Below are 15,090 nucleotides of genomic sequence, written 5' to 3'. Positions count from 1 at the left end.
TACTTGAGATAAAAATGTCTTCATTAATTATATTCTCTTTAATTTGAAGTGTAATTCAAATTGACTAGATTCTTCCCAATGTTAGTCAGCAGTTTCCTACAGAAATGGCTGTGCTGAGTTCCCTGTTTAACCACACACTGCCAGATGCAACTGCAGGTCATGGGGCCTGCTGGCTGCTCAGCTGCTGGAATTCCAGAGCTGCCACAAGGACTGCAGGACACTGAAACATATTATAATTATTTCCTCATTAAGAGTTTAAAAAGTATGGCTCATTTTGCCTTTTGATTATTAAGAATACTTGCACAATAGTATAATTGTATTTTTATTAGTTGCTCGTGGTTTTATTTTCATATTTGCTAGGACACTTTATTCTTTATTTCACCATAAAGTCCTGCTTCTTTAGCTACTTTAATTCTTGTCACTTTTAACTGTGTGAAATGGATTCCCAGACAGCCAACAGGAAGTGTTTTTAGGTCAGCAGCTAATTTTCCCAGGCCCATTTTGCAGACTCTTGTGATTTATACCTACTCTATTTATAGAGGAAAGACTTTTTTTAACCTATGAACTTGCTATCCTCATGTTGGCATTTTTTCTATCAGCTGATGTATCTGCTTGTTGAATGATGGTGACAGCAAAGTTAATAAGCTACACAAGTGGAAAAATGTATTGCAACAGACAAGCATTTAATAATTTAATGATGGTCTAGGCACTGCCTGCATCCTGCAGTGTTGGTGTGCATGTCAGGAGCACCATGGGAGGACAGCACATCTGTGATTACAGAGTATTCTCTTAGTTTTATTTACTTGGTCCCCTTTCCTGTAACACATGAACAACTTGCTGTTTTAAAGATTTTAATCTTGAAAAACCCCTTTCATATAGTGAGGTTCTATGATTTCCATTCACTGAAAGGGATATGAGATATGGGGGTTAAGTGGTGTTCAAAATTCCTGCAGAGTCTGCAATAGAGCAGAAAAATGAATTTGGGTTCCTTGTCTGTGGGCATATCTCTGGATGGTTATTCTCAATAGTAAAACAATCATTGGTCCTGTCTCTGTGGGTTTGTAGTTCAAAATGTGATAACAAAAACCCATGAGTTTCACCTGACTAAAGGAGAAAACTTTCTTCTTCCCCTCTTTCCCCAACAGAAACTTAATCTAAGGATCATGCCAGGTTTTGCTGTATTTGAGGGGAAATTTTTAAATGTTGACATGGAAGCCTCAATTTCATTTCTGTAGGCTTGCTTATGTCCTGGATACTTTTTCATTGAGAGAGAAAGAACTCTGGAATACAAAGAAATAATGTTTTTATTACTTTTATTGATTTTGTAGCCTTTCTACTCAAAGAACATTGATATCAATGACCACTGGTGGTGGACAGAATTCACAAGTAAAGCTTTTGGCCTTTTTTCATGTATCATTTTCAGTCTTACATTGTTTGTCAAAGGAAAATGTCCTGCCTAATCCCACAAAGGATTCCTCCCACATGAGGAAGTGGAACAAAATCTGTAAGAAGTACACACTCAAAATTACATAGCTGTTGATCATTCATTAAGTGCATTAATTAATTTTTGGTTCTTTACCTTTAAGATCCATATTTCTATTTTCTGTATTTTCTAGACGTATACATGGGGGTTTTTGGCCTCTCTACAGTTACAATTGAGCTCCTACAAGTATTCACAATTGTAGTACCCTGCTAAAAATCAAAAAGGCTCATGCCTGGAACTTTTCTGTTGAAAACTTGGATGCTTCAATTTAATTTTCATACTGAGAATTTTCTCACTTTTTAATTTCACCTCTTGATTTGAAAATTAACTGATGAAAGTCTATTTTCACTCAGGACAGATGTTAATACTTAGGGGAACTTAGCTTGAGAATGTGTTTCACAGGAATAATTCCTGAGATTCATCTGTACAGCTCACCATATTTAGCTTGATTCCCTGTCTCTGAAACCTATAACTTTTTCTTCAGATCTATCCTTCAAACAAAACACTTTTTTTATACTACTTTAAAAGGATGGTCTTCTGGGGAGCTGTAAGATAAAGCAATAAATTTCTATCATATTCTTCATACAGAGAGCTCAGCCTGACACATGATAGACACATGATAGACACATGATCTTCTGGTGAGCCATGTTTCAAAAGACTTCAATCACTTGCATATTACCCTTTATTAGCTCATATTACAGGACTTGTAAGCTCATAGTACACAAAAATGTTTTTAACTGTGAGCTGCCACTACTGATACTCAAAATTACGAGGTATTGACAGTTGGTAAAAGTAGGGGATGTTATTTTCTCAAGATGAATCTGAGAGAAGATGGCTTTGTATGAACATGCTGTCCCAAATTGCTGGGCCTGGTTCAGTTCTCATTCTTGGTGGAGATTAGGCACAGCTTCATTGAAACTAAAGTAGTTGTATTTGCCTAGACTTGTATAACATAAGAAGAGACTAACACGTACCCCTTTATAGAATGGGATCTTTCACAGGCAGGACAGACTGAAACACAGTAGGCTCTTATTCATACTCCATATACACTCTCTAGCTAGCAAAGTGCTTTGTGGCAGCACTGCCTGGCTTTACACATTTTGTTTTGTTTAGTTAGGCTTTTCTCTACAAGGGGTTTTATTGTTCAAGAGGGGGCACTCCCACCCTTGCTCATAGTCAAGTCATGGAGTAATTACTGCTCTTTACATGCCAAGATCTCAGAGCAAGAAAAGGCAGCCAATCCTTATACAGGAAGACACACACTGGCACAAAAAAACTAACTAGGGAGACAATGAAGAGAGGAAAACACAGAGTGAGCCTGTATGGGATTGTGCTCTATCTGCCTGTGACAGTAGCATCAGGGGCAATGTTGTTTTTCCCCAGTAGCTTTCCAATATAGTTACTCCATTCACTGATGAATTGAGAGTATGTGAAACTGTGCCAAAGCTAATCAAATCAAATTCCACCCAGCTGGTTAAATCCAATTGCCTGTGCCTTCCTCCACAATGCAAGGGCATGCATGGTACACTGTGCTGAGCTGCCTCCTCCCTCCCAAAGCTCACTGCACGTTTGTGCACTGTGGGTGATCTTCCCCCATAAGCGTAATGCGTGGGCTTCTGGCTGCTTGAGTGCAGATCTTATCTTGTTCAATCCCTGGAGAAACAATAAAAATAAAAAAGAACAGTTACATGTATATGTATATATATGTGTGTGTGTGTGTATAATACTCTAGCACAGTTGTTCTTCAAATGTAACCCCTAAAACAATGACCAATCTTCCCCTACTTGTGGGGAAACTGCCTCTTTCTGCAGTGATTTCAAGCTGGTGAGAAACATGGCAATAATAAAAAAGATTGTAATATAAGATAATACACACTTATCTGGGCTATGTATGTTTCAGGCAGTACTCCAACACTCGCTCTCTGGTGTATCACTTTCCTTCTTGAAGCAATTGTGTCCTCCTGTACAGTAAGTGGCAATAGGCAGAGTCCTTTGGCTGCCACACTTCAGAGTAGGAGTGTGGTTTAGGGCTTTGCATTGTTGCCTAGAACAGTATCCCTTCATGGGCCTGCATGAGACTAATATCCCAGTTTATGCACTTAAGTTGAATACATTAATCAAATAGCCCCAGTTTCTGCCCTGATCTTCAAAACAAATCTTTATTTACTCTTTCTCCTTTTCTCACTGATTCCAGTAAGGCATTTGATTCCTGAGAAACAAATGTGCCATTCACCAGAGGAATAACTCCAATGATACCATTTGGGTATTTTTAAACCCAGTCCCATCTCTTACATACTCCTTGTTAGGTCTGGGTGTCTTTCCTGTGGACAGTAGCTGCAGCTCTCTGCCATGTGCAGAACCCTCCTCCTCTCTCTGGGGACAGCTCAGAGGTTGGGGCTGGCGCATAACTTGTGTCAGGCTGAAAGGATGTCTTCTGGCAGGCACTGCATTTCTACCTCCAAGAAAGAGAATACTGTCTTAGCCCTGGAAGAATCAAGGGGGAAATTTGCCATAGGAGTAGTCTATGTGCACAGTATACTTGAGGGAGGGAATCTAAGACATGATCCATGAATGCATTCCCTTGAGGAGCAGCACAGTAAAAGGCTTTGCCACACAGCCTGGGTCAGAGTCAAGTGTCATGCATTCTGAACTTGCCTTCAGGAAGGAAGTCTGCTAACACTACTGAATTCAGACTTGTAACAATAAATGCAAATATCAACAATAAGAATTGTCAGAGGGATAATAACATTCCTCAGATGTGTTCATGACTGACTTTAACTGATTTGGAATTTATTACTATTGTAAAAAAAATTTAGCTATTACAATCAACAAAGTCTAGGGTATGATTCAGTTGACCAGGCTGAACACTTTGCAAATGGGAATGTTAATTTTAAGCTTTTGCTTAAACTCCAGACAATGATTAGCTCTGTGAGAGAACTGACACGATGCATTTGAGAGTGACTGCACACCCAACCTGCGAGTACAACTCCGACCAAACATCAGATGGCGGTGTGGGGAAGGCATTGTGTGACACGACTTTCTCAGGCTGCATTTGAAAGATGAGCACAACCAAAAGATCTGGTGATCACCACTCATCTATCTTATGGTTTTGAGGGTTTTTGTTGTTGTTGTTTTTTTTTCTTTAACTGTACTTCACAAATCATTTGGTTTGTGAGCAGGAAATACTTTTGGATTAAATAATACTTCTAATTTTTATCTGCTCAAAATAGATAAAAAGCTTATATAAGCAAAACACTGACCTATATCTGAGGGTTTGAAACACATTTTTTGACAACGTTCCAGGAAGATTTCAAGCACAAAATTCAATGGGTCACATCATTAATTTTAGCCAATTAAAATCCATTGTCTTTTCTATAGTGGAGTGTTTTCTGTGCAGTGGAGATACTACAGATTTAAAATATTTTTTGTGCAGGAATAGGCACTTTTAAAACAAAAGTATGTCAGCACTGACCAATTGTGAAAGCCTTGGCCTTAGTTTAGGGACTTTTATGGTGTTCCTCAGCTGATGCAGTTGCTCCGGAGGGCAAACTCATTAAAATACATAAATCATAAATCTCAAGAACAGAATAATCTCTAATCAAAGAAGGACATACATTGATTTCTAAGCATGTCAGTAAGGTGCAGTGAGCTGTTCCTGCTTTACTGTATGAATATTTATCAAATAATGCAGTTACATTTGCATCATGCACTTCAGATAGCTGAAATAAATAATCATAATCAAACCCCAAATATGTTTTCATGGTATATATTTCACCTCTTCTCAGCTCTTACATACCAGCAGGAGACCATTACCCTAGAGCAGCATCCCTTTTCTTTGATTTGAAATATGTATTTCAGCACCTTTGTCATTATAATGTACTTCAGCAAGCTCCTAGAGTGAAAAGAGGAGGAATAAAGGTAAAAATTTAGAGTGAAAGACTGTGAGTGAGAAAACAGGTAGCTGTACAGAATAATAGAACTAGGGATAGAATACAGAATGGTTTGGGTTGGAAGGGATTTTAAAGGGCATCAATCTAGTGATCACATAGTCACATCTATTGATTAAATCCAGTGATTACATGGTCACAGCCAGTGATCACAAATTTTAAATACATTAAATTACAATGTTTAGTTTTATAATATTAGTTTTAAATAAAACATAAAGCTTTAATCAATCCTTTCTAATAAAGAAAACATGTCTTTTTAAGCTCTACTTAAACATTTAGAGAAGCAAGCTTCATAACCCATCTCCATCATTATGTGGCCTGTTTTGTTTCAAAGCTTGTGAAAATTGCAGAATAAGTATAAACTGCAAATTTTGTCTAAGATTTTACTACAATATATTTACAATTGTTACAAGTTTCTAAACAATTAGGGGTTATGAAATGTTTATGAAAAAATGTGGTGGGATTGACAGTGCAAGCCAAGAGTTGCCCAGTTAGCATTACCCAAAAAGAACTACAAAGACAATGGCACTGGTGGCCTAGGAGCTGTCACAGAGGTTGAAAAGGCCACAAATGAGCACATGTCCCTGAATCCTGCAGGAAGGTGGAATTTAACAGGGCAGCTCAGACAAGTCTTCCGCAGAGATGTCACTAGCTTGAGGTGCCTTTGTAAGATGTGGTAAGCCAGGCATTTCAGTAACATCTTACTGTTCTGTTGTGTATATACTGAGACGATTTAATTCTTTTAAAATTGAGATTTTCTGATTGTTGCTTATGCCCATTTCAGATTTAACCTCCCCTGCTGCCAGGTTAAGGTCAGGCCTGGTCTGAGCAGGCTCAGGCTCAGTTGGAGAGCAGGTGAGCTCCAGTGGAGGGGCTGAGGTGCCCTCAGCAAGGGATGGCATGGTGCTGGAAGGCACTGGTTAGCATGACATCCTCCTAGACAGCATTTCTGAGAGCAGCCAGAGCTCAGCAAAGACTTTCCTTTTGTCTGGATGCAAACCACTGAATACACTAATACAAAAATGATGCTAAACCTATCCCTAATTTATCTTGACTTACTCAAACACATAGGGACGATGTAACTCCAAATCTCCTGATGTAACCCCAAATCTACTGCCCATCCATGTTTGGGGAGGGCAGTGTCCCTAAACTAGTTACAGAAGACATCCCCCAAACAGTTTGATTTTGAAAAAAACTCACATTATTTTTCTTTCTTCTTGATTCTTTGTATCCCACTAGAGTACATTTGCATCAATAAACATTCAAAAGGCAGTTGAAAATTAAAAATTTGATTTTCTTTGCAACGTGTGATGTGAAAAAAAAAAGTAGGATAAAAAACTTACAAGCCTTTCATGTAATCATCTGACTTGAGCAGATCTTGTGAACACATCAGATATCATGAGATGCCTGGTAGATTAAGTCATGGCTCCCTGGACACAGGGCTGCAAGTCAAAGCATCTTTTATAAACACAGAAAAGTGCTTTTCTCTTGTCAAATTATCAGTGTATTCATTCAACTACCATGACTCAGACCTCCAGCAGTCAAGAGACTTGCTCAGATTACAAAGATTTAAAGGAAAAAAACCCCACACAATAAAAAAGACTAATGAAAGCCATGCACATCCCCATTACTTTGAGTAGGGCAAAACTGGATTTTTGACTGGGAAAGCCTTAAGCACAGGGAAGGTGTTACAAAGGAGCACTTAACACCCTCTCATTGCTCTGTGGCCTGTTATCTTTGGGACGGTCAGTCCACAGGAGAGTTTAACAAGTTCTCTAAGAATCCGTGCAGTCCCTACAAATCTCTGGGACAGCAGTGACTCTCTCCGGCTGGATGCGGGTCCCCACGGCGGGGCAGGCGCGGGGCCAGCCGGGCCCGGGCTCCGCTCTGGATCCGAGCAGCCGCGGGGTCCCCCTGCGGACAGGAGCTCGGGGGGTCCCGAGGAGCCCTCGGGGCAGCGGGGCGGCCTCGGCCCGGCCGGGCCCCTGAGGGGAGGGGAACGACCGGGAGCGACGGGCAGCGCCTGCCGTGCCCGCTCCCCCCGGCACCAGCGCGCTGTGCCCCGGGCTGTGGGAGAGGGTCCGTGCCCGCTCCCCCCGGTACTAACGCGCTGAGCCCCGGGCTGTGGGAGAGGGTCCGTGCCCGCTTCCCCCAGCACAAGGGCGCTGAGCCCCGGGCTGTGGGAGAGGGTCCGTGCCCGCTCCCCCCGGTACTAACGCGCTGTGCCCCGGGCTGTGGGAGAGGGTCCGTGCCCGCTTCCCCCGGCACAAGGGCGCTGAGCCCCGGGCTGTGGGAGAGGGTCCGTGCCGTGTGCAGGACACGCTCGAGTGAGGAGGGCCGGGGACCCAGGGGCCAGCGCGCCGGGAGCCCCGCGGCCGCGGCTCAGGGAGGCTCCGTCGGTGGCTGCCAGGGCGGCCCCTCGGCCGAGCCGAGCTCCGCCGCCTCTCCCGCAGCCCGCCCGGCGGGAGGCGTCACCGCCCGCTTGAACCGGAACCGGTTCGCGGGGGCCGCCCGGGGCGGCTGCTGCTGCCGCCGCCGCTGCTGCTGCGGTGTCGCTGCCGCGGAGGCTGCGACGCTGCCGCGTGGGTGCGTGCGCGGAGCGGGCCCGGCGGCTGCGCGGGGGCGGGGGAGGATGGGGCTGTGCCCTGGCGGGCCCCGCGCTGCCCGCCCGCGGAGGAGGGCGGCTTAGCTGCCGCAGCCCACGCCGGCGGGCCGCGCTGCGGGGCCGCCTCCGCGGATGAGCCGCCGGGGGGAACCGCCGGCGAGTGCAGCCGCAGGGCGCCGCAGCCGCCGCCTCCTCCCCCGCCGCCGCTCCCTCTTGTCGCCGCTGCCGCCCATGGCTTCCCGCCACCCCCGCTGACCGGCCGCCCCTCGCCTCCTCCCGAGCCGGGCCGGGCCGGGGCCGAGCAGAGAAGATGGGGAACACCACGTCCTGCTGCGTCTCCTCCAGCCCCAAGCTGCGGCGGAATGCCCACTCTCGGCTGGAGTCCTACCGCCCCGAGGCCGAGCTGAGCCGGGAGGACACGGGCTGCAACCTGCAGCACATCAGCGACCGGGAGAACATCGACGGTGAGCGCGGGCGGGCGCCCGGGGAGCCCCCGCAGCCCTTCCCCTCCCCTCCCCTCCGCTCCCTGCGGCGGGCTCGGCTCTGCCCCGGCCATTCCCTGGCGGGTGGGGCCGGGCCGGCCGGTCCCGCTGCCCCGGCACCGCGTCCCTCGGGTGCTGGTCCCTGTTGCCCGCGGGGCTCACGGGGATGCCGCGGTGCATTCCGCCTCCAGAGCTGCTCCTGTCCCCGGGGAGAGCTGTGCGGGACCCTTCCAGCGGGGGCTGGGAGCATCCCCGCACCGCGCCGCATCCTCTGGCTGGGTGCAGTTTTGCAGCCCCGGGTCTGCGCTGCCGAGACCCTGCGCCCTTCAGAGGATCGTGAGGGGACCTTAGGGGCGGTCCCGGCGGGCTCGGACACCCGGGCTCGGCCGTGGCCCAGGGCAGCGGCCCTCGCCCTTGGCAGGGCTGGCTGTGCCGAACTCACGTCACCTGCCGGGATGTCACCTGCCAGGCCTCTGCAGGAGTGAGCGTTTAAAGGACAAACCCTGCCGGAGATAAAAGTGGGAGAAATGTTTCCCATGACAACCTTCTCTTCCAGTGACTTTTTCTTCCGTTGCTGTCATGATGAGGCGCAGTGCTCATCATGAATACTGCCTTGCCCTCTCTTTCTCTGCAGAGATATTAAAAAAGCCATGTTCCTGTTGGTTTAGTCGTGACTGAATGTGGTGCCATTCGGGCTGGCCAGAATACAGCTTTATTTTAAAGATGTGGGCTGAGTTAATGTATACATGTAATTTAGTTTTTGATTAGCTGAAGTATTTAGTCCTAAAACTTTACTTGCTAAAAGGTCAGCTATCTCATGGGTTTATTCAGTGAACAAACCCATGAGGCTTTTGGTAGAAAGCCAGAAAGAAGGACTTTGGTGCCCTTCAGTTTGCCGTCCACATTTTTTTCACAGCTTATTACATTGTGATTTTAGTGCAGAATTCAATGTTCTGTCACTTCTTGACACTGGTAAAGTTGTGAATCCCCTGGAAGCATATAGGTTCCCTCACCAGTTTCTTTCAGTGAGGTACATTCTAGAAATAGGAATGTTTTTCAGATGTCTTTGCTACATGCAGCTGAAAAATGGAGTGTAACAGGATCAGTAGGTGGAAAAAAATACATAATGGTCTGATCTGAGAAAGCCAGGGAGATGAAAGAACCAGTTGTTGATCTGTGAATGATTAATTCTTCCAGCATCAGTGGTGTGCAGTGTAGCAGGATGCAGCTCTCTCTGATGGTACGGATTTCTCCATCTATAACAACACAGGCTGCAGTAAACTTTTTGGTCAGAGATGTGTGGGTTTTGTGCCTTGTTCTCAGTGTGCTTTTTTTTTAATGGATGGGAAGAAGAGCTTTGATGGGAATAGTAAGTGCATGTGTGCTTGCTGAAATGTGCATGCAATGCAGATAAGTTCCTGCATCTTAGCAGATATTTGCAAAAAACCCCAGGAGATCTTTATTGGTTGGTGGTTTCATTTGTTGTGTCAAGGTACATGGGTGTTCTCTCTTCTCCTTTAAAGTGTGGCATGTTGTAACCTGTTGTTAGAACACAGAAAACACCTCATGCATTATTTATATTTACATTTTGTTGGTTTTCATCTGGAGCCATTGTCAGTTTCAAAATGGGCAAGCTGTCTTCAAATTTGTGGACAAACCGTTATGGGTTTCCTTTTTATGCTTTACTCACTCTTGGCCATTTTTATGGATAGAGTCTGAGAAGTAAGTTTTCACTGGGCAGACTGATGGGTAATAGATGTCTCTGCATTCAAAACAACTGGACAGACTGGGATAAAACAACTTTCTGAAGCGTGCTTTGTTGCAGGTCTGTTGCACTGCAGTCACGCTCACTGACGGTGTCTTGGTTAGAGGTGATGACCAAGTATTAAATGTAATAGGGTGATTCTTTGTTTCTGAAATTTTATTTTGTATTGGACTAGCTATTATGTTTTTGTTGTTAGATTGTTTGAAGTTTTATGGCATACAGACATTTATGGATGTGACACTGGGATGGGGAAAACCCTTCACAGCAGAGACCTCTGATGATATTTTTGCCATTTTAGAATGAAAGAACAATAGTCTGGTTATCTGTGTTGTGAAGAGAGAATGCTGGATGCTTGTTCCTGAGTGTTCCTGCAAGTCATAAGGTTTCTCAAATTAGTAGTGTTGGCAAATGTGCCTTTTTTATTAAATGAATGATGACAAAGACTAATGCACTGAAAGGAAACTTTTTTGACACTTCAAATTTATTTCTCACTGTTCTTCAAGTGAGAGCCCTTCCATCCTGCTTGGGTATGCGTGTCAGTGACAGGTCTCAAAGTGCAAATTCGTGTCTCTAACGAGCATTTACTTTGTCACTGGTACTTTCAGGAACTGTAAAAATCATGTCATGCAGTGTCTTAGTTACTGTGTTTTGTGTGGAAGTTGTTTTCATGCTCATACTGATGGAAATTCAGGAAACATTTTATTTTTTCAAGTGGGTAAATCTTCTTGAATAAATGAAGAACTTTTAGAACCTTTAAGTCAGCTGTGGGCTATTTTAAGCTTTTAAGAGATGCGTGGTTTTCACTGTTCCAGGCCCTGTTCTGGCAGTATGGGAGAGACAAAAAAAAAAAAGAGGGAAGGATGTCAAATCTTAAAGTGTAATTTAACTGGAAATTTTAGTACTAGTGGAAGTGTTTGACGTCTGCCTCTTTTATGTACTGCATAAGGAAACAGTCATCAAATCTGCCTTCAAAAATCATGCTTTTGACTTCTCTAATTCAAGTTCCATACCCAGTCCATAGTAGTTTTTCAAAGAACTGGTGGAGAAATTATTTTCCAGTAGGAATTGGTTTTATAACAAAATACTTCTACATCACTGGTACTTTGCTAGAAAAATCTCAATTTCTGTAATATTTTACAACTGCTTGTAAATTGGTAAATCTGAAGGAGAAGGGGAATTTGGAAAGAATTTTGATGAGGAGGAATTTATCAAGAGAATTATTCTGTAGAACAGTAAAGTTGAATTTACCTTTTTTTCCTCTTTTTTTCTTCCCCTCAAATTTCTCAGAAGGTAGTGGACTTCTACAAACATCCACACAAGCAAAATGCCTCTCTGAATATTGTGCAGTCACCAGAATGTTTTGGTTTTGTTTGTTTCTGAATGCTTTTTGTTTATTTTATTGTTAGTTTCCACAGGCCCGTGATAATGAAGAACAGTTAACAGAATTTTAGTGTTTTTCTCTTTTGAGGAAGAGCAAGAAGGTAACTGTAACATACAGAGATTACCTTCTGGTCTTGATGATTTATTGCTTAGGGTGAGCTTCCACATTTTTCAGTGCTTCACTTTCAGAAGTTAACTTTAAAAAAAATTGTGGCAGTGGATTCAATACTTGTAGATTCCTACATCTGTTTGCCATCAAGACCTTTTTTTACAGCAGTCAATGGCAGCCATAAGTAAAAACGGCTGGGACCTTTGTGTGGCAGATTGTGTATCTCTCAGGATGCAAACTCTGGCCTGTGCAAGCAGCTTGGAGTGTGCACGGTGTCAGTGCTCGCTGCCTGGGCTGCCCAGAGCCCACGCTCCCCTTGCTCTGTGCTTCAGCAAGGCACAATCAGAGCCAGTTCAGCTTGGGAAGGGTGCTCAGGTGTGATTGCTCTGTTTGGAGCATGATTTCTACAGTCAGCTTTTCAAGTATGGATCTCTAGTGAGGGAGTGAAAGGAAATGTCTTACTACAAATATAATGGTGTGAAGCAAAGCTGATACCATACAATGAAACTGGCCAAAAGGCTGTTCTTGAAACAGAGACTAGATGGAGAATTCATAGGCTATTTCAAGAAAAGATGGTTCTTAATGTTCAGCTTCTCCCCTTTTTCCCCCTTCATCCCACAAAACTCAGATTTATTTTTTCCCCCTCTTGATAAACTTCTGCTAGTGTCACTAGGTCATGCATGGCTAGTTCACATAATGCCTTGTGCAACTGTGCATCACTGATAAACCTTTTCAGCCCTTTTCAATCATGGGTCAATCATGTTAATTTTTTTGCTGCATAATGTACAGGCTCCTTAGAATGGACTGCTTTTAAAAAAAGCTATTTATTTGTTCATTTATGGGGTTTTTTTTTCTCCAGCTTCTTGGAACTGGCATAAGAGGGTCTCTGACATGGGATTAGTTACTATTTGTGTGTTTCTTGGCTGCTAGGTTTTATAAGAGTTACAAGATTTTAGCAAAATAGAAGGAAGTTTTAAAATGTCTGCCCCATATACCTAATGGAATTTTGCTGAAAGGGAATACTGGTGTTTTCAAGAGCTAGGGCATGATGGGTTGCACATTGTGAAGGAACTGACCTACTTCACAAAAGTCAAGACATAAGCATTTCAGAAGCAAATTAAACATCCAGTGTGCTGCACACAGACATTCCTGCTAAAACATGGATTGTAAAAGGATAGGCCTTCTTTAAAAACAAAGCCTATTTGGTTTATGAAAATTCTCTTTCAAAAAATGTTCTTGTTTAGCCAGAACTCCAGCACAGGGGTGATCTGTGTGTTTTTCAGTACTACTGTTTAGGTGTTTGGTGTTATCTACCTAAGCATTTGTCAGAAGTCATGTATCAAGGTACCCCTGTATTCTGATGCATGAAAAAATTAAAAATGCAGCCTGCTGTGGCCCACATTGTTGAACCTAGGCCTAAACTGCACGTTGCTAATGATGCCTCCTGCACAGCTTTCTTTTTCCTTCTGCTACCACCTCATCTGGTTATTCTGTCTGTGCTCTGCTTCTCCTCAGAGACACAATCGTGTCGTACAGAGCTTTCCTAAAACCTCATTGTTCACATCAAAATAATAAATTTACACCCTGTATTTTCATATTTAGCTGGAGAAACTTTCAGAGGTACACACACTAAGGCTGGTCATATCTGAACTTACTTCTAAGAAATTTTATTAGTGCGCTGCCATCTGATTAGTATTTTCTTTGCAAGTGAGTTGTACAGTCTTGGCTGGGTAAATTGGTACTTGAAACAGAAGGAAAAACTTAAAATTATAGGTGTCAGAAAATGGAAGGGCTGCTGTATTTTGAGATGTTTTGGACAAAAACCGGTCCTGGTGGGACACCATACAGCAGCTTACTGACATCATGAATGCCTTTTTCTTGCTGCTCTGGTGTCCCAAGGCTGGAAGGGGAATAAGTGAGCAATGTCTGGCACTACCTGATGGCTGTCCTTGTCCTTGTCCTGCCAGCCAGATGCACATCAGACACCGTCTAAAGATCTTCCTTGCTTAACATCTTTGCAAGAATATGAAACACACTTTGCAAACTGAAAGCATATGTATAGCCTGTCTCTGAGCTTTCCATGTAGAAATGAATTGACATTACTTTTGCTTCTTTTCCATTCCTTTGGACTTGGAGAAATAGAACTTCTAAAATTTATTAATTTTCTATGTGCATTCTGACATATGGAGTGATCTTTTTCACTTCATCCTGCAGAATATTTAATATATGTGCCACACCTCTCTGAAATGTATGTGAAGAGCTGGTAAGCATTAATAAATCTTTTAAATCTAGAACTATGGATGGACTAGATAGACTATTCCAAGCAGTGTGCATAGGTGGTGCCTTCACTGGAGTAGTTACTACTTCCTCTATCTTCTGTAAGGAGAATGAGCAGTTTGTAAGGAGTTTTATTCCTTACAAACCAACTTTAAAAGCAAATATTCCAGAATTGCTGAAATGGACTGTTGGGATGTTAATTTCCTTAGCTGAAGCTTTTTGCAAAATTGACCAAAGTTCAGAGATGGTTTTACTGAGCTCAACTTAAACTAGCTTTTGTTGCTGATTCTGTAGGCTGCAGTAGGAGCATCCCCAACTCTTGTGCTGCTTCTGAGAGGACTGGTTTTAAATTTGGGGTGCTCAGTAGCCTGAATTGGGTTGAGAAAGAACTTAGTCTTCAGACCAAAGCTCCTGTTTCTAATCCTTAACTAGTATAGAAGCTGGCTAAAGAGCCATGGTTGGCATTAATGGAAAATTACTAATGAAAACTGGTTGGAGAATTTGCACAAAATCCTGGTTTCTCCCCCTTTAGTTTTAATTTGTTTGTTTCCTTTCTCTTCATGCTTATGACATTTTGGGCCTGCAAATTGGAAAGGATATTTTAGATCATTCAGCTAAGACAAGATTCTCAGATCATCAAGATTTGCATTTTCCATGAACTGGTGTTAGAATCATGGAACATTGTGAGTTGGAAGAGACCCACGAGGATCATTGAAGTCCAACTCCTACTTATTTACTTCTCTCTTTATTTCTTTGGAAATGAATACTGTTTCTTTTAAGTCGGGGTGATGCTGTGACCATGTTGCTGAAATTCCTTTGGTATGCCATCAATAGGTTCAGTTTGCACTGCAAAACTGTTCTCCTCCTGTAGCTTTTGGTGGTTTGAACAAAATGTATCAATAAAGTCAATGTTTTTGGTACTGCAAGTGGCACTTGATTACTGTGTTTGCATGAAAATGTTGCAGAAGACTGCAATAGTTGAATGGTCAGACAAGGTTACGGAATAGAGCTAATCCCAAGATTAAAAGCGAATTTTCATCCAC

General features: G+C 43.3%; 1 protein-coding gene and 1 long non-coding RNA gene across 2 annotated transcripts in view; one reads left to right on the top strand and one right to left on the bottom strand.

Annotated features, from left to right (window-relative positions):
* Window positions 1-1,296: 1,296 nt before the first annotated feature.
* On the bottom strand, window positions 1,297-7,267 carry LOC131087604 (uncharacterized). Its single transcript, XR_009114900.1, has 4 exons — window positions 6,773-7,267; window positions 5,279-5,374; window positions 3,779-3,934; window positions 1,297-3,136 (listed from the first exon to the last, which is right to left on the bottom strand). It is a non-coding gene; the product is annotated as an uncharacterized LOC131087604 (long non-coding RNA).
* A 938-nt stretch (window positions 7,268-8,205) lies between these two features.
* The window catches only part of CCNY (cyclin Y), a 120,014-nt gene continuing 113,129 nt past the window's right edge, over window positions 8,206-15,090 (top strand). The window contains exon 1 of the mRNA XM_058023185.1: window positions 8,206-8,498. Coding sequence (XP_057879168.1) covers window positions 8,345-8,498 — 154 coding nt within the window. The 5' untranslated portion in view covers window positions 8,206-8,344. The remainder of the gene's footprint in view (window positions 8,499-15,090) is intronic.

Source organism: Melospiza georgiana, chromosome 1 (genome assembly GCF_028018845.1).
Source record: "Melospiza georgiana isolate bMelGeo1 chromosome 1, bMelGeo1.pri, whole genome shotgun sequence".
Taxonomy (NCBI): Eukaryota; Metazoa; Chordata; class Aves; order Passeriformes; family Passerellidae; genus Melospiza; species Melospiza georgiana.
Note: the sequence above shows the minus strand (reverse complement) of the source record. Positions and strands in the feature narration are given on the sequence as shown.